Consider the following 8047-nt stretch of genomic DNA (forward strand, 5'->3'; position numbering starts at 1 on the left):
TGAATAATATATTTATTTAAAAGTATCTAAACATAAATGTGATATAATTATTTTTATGATCGTCTCGGGAGCATATCAGTAACATGGGATCATGTATGTAGACATGATGCTCGATCATTATAAGTTTGTGGTATAAAAAAATTGAGAAATTGAAAAAAATTGAGAAACTGAAATAAATCAAAGTGAATGAAAAATCGATAATTTAAGTTCTTATGCTGTACACACCACATATTTGCAGGAGTACTCTATTAGCAGATTGATCGATCCTTCACACGTACGTCTCTGCTAACCCTGAAAAACAATTAACATTCTGAAACAACAACCGTAATACTTTTTGCTTTCATCGACCTCAGTTAATCATCTGCATCATTCTCAAAACGATGAAACAAAACGAATACGAATAGCAGCGAAATTCATAAAAAAGAAAAAAAAACGAATAGCAGCAAAATCCATAGAAAAGAAAAAGGACGATCGAGAATAGCAGCAAACGAAGCGCCACGTGAACACATCACACTTTTAGCAGCAGAATACTTGGCAGCTTAGTCCCATAGGGACCCCTGGGGCCAGTGTTGAGAGCCCTCGGCCGTGTCACTGCCGTCCGGGTCCCATTTGGGTGGGTCCAGCAGCATGGCCTCTGCCATCTCAGCCCACAGCCTCGGCGACTGCATGTCATCGTCAAACTCGCCGCGAGCTTCACACACGGCCCGCTCGGGGCGTCCGGGCTCGGCCGCCTGGTTGCTCGTCGCGGCGACCAGCTCCGGCTCGCGCCGCACGCGCTCGGCCGCCTCAGCCGCGGCTGCACGGATGTCGGTCGGGTCCGTGCTGGCCGGCCGGGGCAGCCAGCCCGCAGACCCGGGGAAGTTGAGCTGCGCGTCCGGGCCGCGCAGGCACAGCGCGGCCACGTCGTGCGCCACGGCCGCGGCCTCGGCTGATTCGAAGCTGCCGAGCCAGACGCGGACCTTGGTGCTCGGCTGCCGGATCTCGGAGACCCACTTGCCCCACTTCCGCCTCCTCACGCCCCTATACTTGGGCGGGGCGCTAGCGGCGGCCGGCTGCTGGTGATGGTGGTGGTGGTGGTTTTCCATGGCTGATCGATCGAGCTCTGACAATGTGGTAATGCCTAGATGACGTGAGGTACTAAGAAGCTAGCTCCAAGTGCAATGCAGATTTGGAGGTGATCTTGGTGCTCTGATATAGGCGCCACCGGGTAGGGCACGGCACGTAGCGATCAAGCTTGCTGTGCATGCATGCATGGAAATGCCAGATTAATTAATCTGTTGCAGTGCGAGCTGTTCAGTGATCATCCGTGATTTTGATGCGGCACAGTGCTGTCCTAGCAAGTGAGCAGTTGAGAGGAGGTGACATCGCCAACCAGGGGCTGCGGAGATCCAATGTCTTACTGCTTCGTAACCAATTGAAATCCTTACTTAACATTTTTTTTTCTATGGATGAGAAAGAGGAAGAAAAAAAAGAGAGTGAGAGAAAAAAGAAGATGGAAAGAGATGAATAAGCCTCTCTACCTGACTCGTCTACATCTGTCACTGTCGCCGACTGAGCCACGAGAAGAGTCAAGGAACACAACACAGCATCAAGCCTGCCACAGAAGCACAGAAGGAAAGAATTAACGAATGCTGCACTATTGTGATTTTGGGATAATTAAGCTCTCGATCGACCGAACAATTTACGCATAGGGGATACGAATCTTGAGCACCATCAATCTGTAATACAAACTGCAAAATACAGCAGGGTGTATGTCAGGAGGTTGACGGTGATCATCATCAGAAGATCGGCCATGGGGACGACGACGTCGACCGGTCCAGGGTAATCGACTAGGGTAGGGCCGCGCCGGCCGTATCGATGTGACAACATGCATGAGACGCGTACGTCCACTTGTCGACCGGCCGTGCGAGATGTCCTGTTCCTCCCCGTGCCATGCCACACCACCTGCGCCGTACAAATGCTCCCCCGGACTTTAGAAACAGGCTCGTACCTTTTGTTCTGAAATGCGTGAAAACGATTTTCTAACTGCACGTATTCGTGTGGTTCAAATTGATGAAGTGCGCACAGTTTCTAAAATTTTATTGTACCTCGAATACCGACGGAGGGCTGTTAAAAAGTCTGAAAATAATCCGAAAACATTCAGCATGATATATATACACACCTACCGAGTTATAAAATATCTGGAGTATGTATGTGTAATTACTTTATCTAAAAAAACATGTGTAATTAACTTTCTGTGTGGTACATATATAATCAGAACAATTTGTGCAGAGTATTGTTTGTACCGGAAATAACCACGACAAATTTGCCTACCAAATTTTTTATAATAAGACAATTGCAAATTTACCACCGTTTTTAACCGTTGTTGCAAACTTGCCACTAAAAAATTACAAAAATAACATCAAAACTGTCATTTGAGTGGTATTATTGAAAAAATAAAAAATCAATGGCAAATTTGCAAATGCCTCTATTATAATTTAGTACAAACAAAACGATCTACCTATTTGATGCACAGTAACTATGTGTTATTACAATCCACACCTGGTGGCTGCTGCTAGGGATCATATAAAATATCGCTAGAGTTACAGTTTTTCCTCCTGGCTTTTGTAGTGACCTTACATCTGCCGACAGATAGATGTGATATACACATATGACTTCAACCCCCCCTCCCCCCCCCCCCCCCCCGAAGAAAAAACGTCGTTTTTTTGACCGGAGGGGTGTGCTTGGTTGTGATACAGCAAATGAGCCGCGGTACGTACACAAGCTATGTAGCATTGTCACTTTCGTAATCCCCTTTCTCAAGGAAAATAAATGGCCGCTGTTTCAGATATGAAGGTTCTGGGGTCTTGATGATCGGCGAGATATTTTTAATTTATCTAGTTTACATGCATGGGATTCGTCACAAAAATAAAATCAAGACCAGTTCTCACTATAAAAAAAAGTCATTATTGCCAGTTTTTAAATAGATCAAACTTAGACCTCTTTAGTATGGGGATCCGTCTAAGTTTGAGAACCCTGTGCCGAAAGTTTCTAAGTATCCGAGTGATAATAATACATCTAAATGAATAATGGAAACATAATTATTTTGAAAAAAATGTATTTTCTTCCACTCATTTAGATGTGCCTATCGCCACAATCTAGCTTGAATAAATGGCAATATCTAAATATACATTCGCAGTGATAATAGTAAGCCTAAATAAATGAAAAAACACAATCATTTGCGGCAATATCTAAACCATTTGTGTTTTTTTTACCATTCATTTAGATATATCTACACAATATATCTTGGCTTGGGAGATGTAGCATCTTGGCCTCTAGTTAAGTGGTAAGTGTTTCGGTGATTAATGACAATCGTATCATTGTGACTAATACATATGTTTTGAAGGAAATCAAAATTCTTTAGTTCACAATGATTGAATGTTTTTTCTTGGTTCCTTATGAAATTCTATTAGTCGATCAAAGGATATTTGTGTCAAGATTAAGGATCTTCTAGTTCTAAGTGTCATAAGGTGATGAAGGACACTTAGAGTAGACATATGTCTCCTTTTAATCTTTTGACTGTACTATAAAAGAGGCTAAGTGTTGTAGCTTGATCTAGTTGAGTCTAGACATAGTTAGATACACACTTGCAAAAATCTAGCACTAGGTAGCTCATAGAAGTTTATGGGTGAGAAGTTGAGAAGTTAGAACTCAAACTCGATTGAATTGAACGAGTTTCAGTAAGTTTGTTCTCACCGGATTATCCGGTGTGAGAAGGATTATACTCACCAGAATATTTTTCTTGTCTGTGAAGATTTCAAATGAACTCAGCGGATTGTCCGGTGATGAAAGGAATTTTGCACCGGAGCATTTAACAGAAGAGTAATTTTTCAGAGAAATTTTAAGTTACATGCACCGAATTGTCCGGTGATTTGAAGGACGCATACACTGGACTATTTAACAAAAGGGCTGTTTTCTGGAGAAAATCAGAGTTAAACTAATCGGATTGTCCGGTGACTTAAATGAGTTATCACCAGACTATTTAACAGAAGCTTGATATTTTAGGAGGAAATGGATTATAACTCACCGGACTATCCGGTGAATCTATGTGGAAGAACACCAGAGCATTTTGCAACTGCTACTGACAACTGTCAAATCAGTGTGTGAAAAAAGTTAACTCATCGGATTATCTGGTGTTAACAGAGACGTGTGCACCGGACCATCCGGTATTCATAGAAAAAGTGAGTGATTGGACAACGACTAGATTTGAATTTCTAGCCTATATATACCCACTCACTTGGTTTCATTATTCTCTCTTGCAACCCAGAAGCATTCATACACAGTGTGTATCATCTAGAGGCAAGGGAGAGCACTTGAGGTGATTTGCAAGTTCTTAATTGAAGATTAAGGACTTCATTAGTGCTTCAAGAGTAGTGAGTGTGCATCTAGCTGTTGTTTAGGCTTGATAGGGATCAAGTGAACTAATTAGCTTGTTACTCTTGGTGGTTGGCAACACCTAGCCAGTCATGAAGATTGGAGGTGTTCTCGGTGATCTCTTGGAGGTCTTGTGGGAGCCCCGGGAAGCTCGTGTACATGGTTTGATACCCGCCAATCTGGAGATAGAAAAGTGGCAATCACTAGTGAGCACTTGAGTCTTGGTGACTCCCTCAAGGGGGAGCGAGATCTTTGTGTGGATGCTCCAACGAGGATTAGTGGAGAGTGCCAACTCTTCGATACCTCGGGAAAAACTCGGTGTCCCCTTTCCCTACTCTTGTTACATTCGCATTATACTTCTAGCATTTACTTCATGCAAGTTTCAATTTTGCACTTTACTTATGTTCTATATGCTTGCATGTTTGTGCTTATCATTCTAGTTTGCTAGGTTGTCTAGTTGCTTTTATTCTTTCTAGACTAAGGTTGCTCTTTGTTCTAGAAATTGGTAGTTATTTTAGTTTTGATTAGTGTCCTATTCACCCCCTCTAGGGTCATTAGATCCTTTCAATTGGTATCAGAGTCTCATGTTCTTTATAGGCTTAAAATCCTAGAGCAATGGATCCGGGGAATGGACATAGTGTGCCAAGGTTCGATGGAAAGAACTTCGCCTATTGGAAAGTTCGCATAGCGAGCTATCTTGAGGCTATTTTCTCCGAAGTTTGGCTAGCTGCTTCGATTGGGTTTGATCGCCCTTTTACCGACCAACAAGTTAGATGAAATGTTAAGGCTAGGAATGCTATATTTGATGGAATTAGTGAAGAGGTTTTCTCTAGAATTCGTAGCAAGGAATATGCTAATGAAATTTGGACTGCTCTTTGTGAAATTCATGAGGGTTCTAAAAAAATTCGTGAGGAAAGATATCATGTGCTTATGAATGCTCTCAATTAATTCAAGATATTTCCAAATGAATTATGTAATGATATGCATTCTCACATGAATATGTTTGTAGAAGAAATTAACTCTCTTGAACTAACTCAGTTGTCTCAAGGAGACGTTATTCGTAGGATCTTGATGGTGCTTCCAAAGCCGCAATACAACATTATCATCTCTTTTCTTCATGAAAGGGACATCAATGACATGACAGTCACCAACGCCATTGGGAAAATATGTGCTCATGAGATATTCTTATTTGGAGATTATAAGTCTTCATCCAAGAAAAAATCTTGCTCTCAAGGCAAAGATGGTTGACAAGAAGAAGAAGAAGAAGAAGAAGAAGAAGAAGCTCCCATCATCAAGCGAAAGCGACGAAGAAGATAGTGATGATGATGATGACTCCGACACCGAACTTGCTCTTCTCATGAGAAGAACTACAAGGATGATATCAAAATTCCAAAAGAAGGGCTACAACTATGATCCTAAGAAGAACAAATTTCGCTTAAAGAAATTTGACAAGTTCGGTGGAGAAGACAAGAAGAGATGCTGCAATTGTGGTGAACTTGGCCAAATGTCATATGATTACCCTCAACCCAACAAGAAGAACATGAACAAGGGAAGAATATTGAAGCAAATGAAGATGAGGACAAGCATAAGAAGAAGAGCCGAGATAAGTATTCAAGGAAGAAGCTCTTCAACAAGAAGAGTGGAGGACACAAGGCCTATATTGTTGGTGAGTGGATCTCCGGCAAAAGCTCAAGCGTAACTCAAGCAATGATGAAATCAACAACCTCGCGGGCCTTGCTATCACCAATGATGATGATGCACCTCTGCCTCCACCACCTACATGTCTCATGGCAAAAGGTAACAACAAGGTGAGTAGTAATGAGGATGATAGTGGTGATGATGATGGTCTTTATTCTAGTAATCTATCTAAGCTCATAAATAACTATGCTACTATCATCAAGAAACAAAAAAACTAAAATCAAGTCTCTTGAAAATGCTAATGCTATGCTTAGTTGTAGTCATAACGAGTTGCTTGCTAAATACAATGATGTGCTTAAGAAAAATGATGAAGTAGTTGCACCTAGCAAGTCTCTTGAGGCTAGTAATAAAAAGCTAAAACTTGAGCATGTTGACTTGAAAAGCAAATATCAAGAACTTGAACTTGCATATGATACCATTGATTCTTCTCTAAATGAATTGTCTACCATTAAAGTAGTTAAGATCATACATCTTGTGATGATCTCCTTGAAATACCTTGCTCATCTTCATGTGATGATGCATCATCTCTAAAGACTAACCATGCAAGGTAAAAAGAGCTTAGGGATGAGATTGAAAGCTTAAATTCATGTGTGGCCCGGTTAACTAAAGGGGAGTACAAGTATAAAGACATTCTTATGAAGAATGCTATGTACTACAACAAGAGAGGCATTGGTTGCTTCTCCAATCCGGTGGAAAAGGTCATCAACTCACCGGAGATAAATAAGTGCTTCATCAAATAAATTGGCTTCTATTGTCAACACTGTAAAGTCACCAGTCACCACACAAGGGAGTGTCTCATTCTTTCCAAATCTCTTCCCATTTTGCCATCTAAATACAAGTCTACATTTAATGGTTATCATTTTCTATTGCATAAGCTTAAGAGTGGCAAAGTCATAGCTAAGTTCATTGGAACTCAAGCAAAGGGTAAGCTTGCAAGGCAAATTTGGGTGCCCAAGAATCTTGTGTCTCACATGAAAGATACTAAACTTGGTTGGGTACCTAAACAAAAAGTTTGATCCCAAGTGTGTAGGTGAACTACAAAGCCGGCAGAAAGTATTGGGTGCTTGATAGTGGTGGTACACAACATATGACTGTCAATTTAAAGATGTTCACCTCTCTAGAAGATGAAGTGGGCGGACATGATAAAGTCACCTTTGGTGATAACTCAAAAGCAAATGTGGTAGGTTTGGGTAAGGTGGCAATCTTCAGTGATCTCTCTATCTCCAATGTACTTTTAGTTGAGTCTCTTAGTTTCAATTTACTTTCCGTAGCTCAACTATGTGATTTAGGCTTCACATGCTTATTTAGTGATGTTGATGTTGTCATTACTAGCAAGAAACATAGTGATCTAATCTTTAAAGGCTTTAAATATGAACATAAATATCTTGTGAATTTTTCGTCTAATGAAGCTAGCTTGACAACGTGCGTCTTCACCAAGACATCTTTGGGTTGGCTTTGGCATCAACGACTTGCTCATATTAGAATGAGCCAACTCAAGAAGGCATTCAAGAACGGAATGGTGGTCAGTTTGAAGGATGTAATCTTCGAAAAGGACAAATTGTGTAATGCTTGCCAAGCGGGAAAGCAAGTTGCAAGCTCACATCCTTACAAGGCTATGATGTCTACATCAAGACCCTTGGAGCTACTACACATGGACCTCTTCGGACCAACCACCTACAAAAGTCTTGGTGGTAATCTCTATTGCTTTGTCATTGTTAATGATTATATAAAATACACTTGGACTTTCTTTCTAGATGACAAGAACAAGACTGTTGGGATCTTCAAAAAATTCGCAAAGATGGCTCAAAATGAGTTTGAAGCAACATTAGTAAAGATCCAAAGCGACAACAGGACGGAGTTCAAGAATACTCAAGTTGAAGAGTATTGTGAAGAAAGAGGCATCAAGCATGAGTTTTCATCTACCTACACTCCTCAA

At 41.1% G+C, this 8047-nt stretch overlaps 1 protein-coding gene across 1 annotated transcript; it reads right to left on the minus strand.

The window, feature by feature from the left end:
- Positions 1–372: 372 nt before the first annotated feature.
- LOC133917913 (ethylene-responsive transcription factor ERF037-like) lies at positions 373–1085 on the minus strand. The gene has a single exon (XM_062361732.1). It carries the CDS (start codon positions 1083–1085, stop codon positions 540–542), a length of 546 nt encoding a protein of 181 aa, XP_062217716.1. The 3' UTR covers positions 373–539.
- Positions 1086–8047: the final 6962 nt, after the last annotated feature.

The sequence above is a fragment of the Phragmites australis genome, chromosome 5, assembly GCF_958298935.1.
Source record: "Phragmites australis chromosome 5, lpPhrAust1.1, whole genome shotgun sequence".
Taxonomy (NCBI): Eukaryota; Viridiplantae; Streptophyta; class Magnoliopsida; order Poales; family Poaceae; genus Phragmites; species Phragmites australis.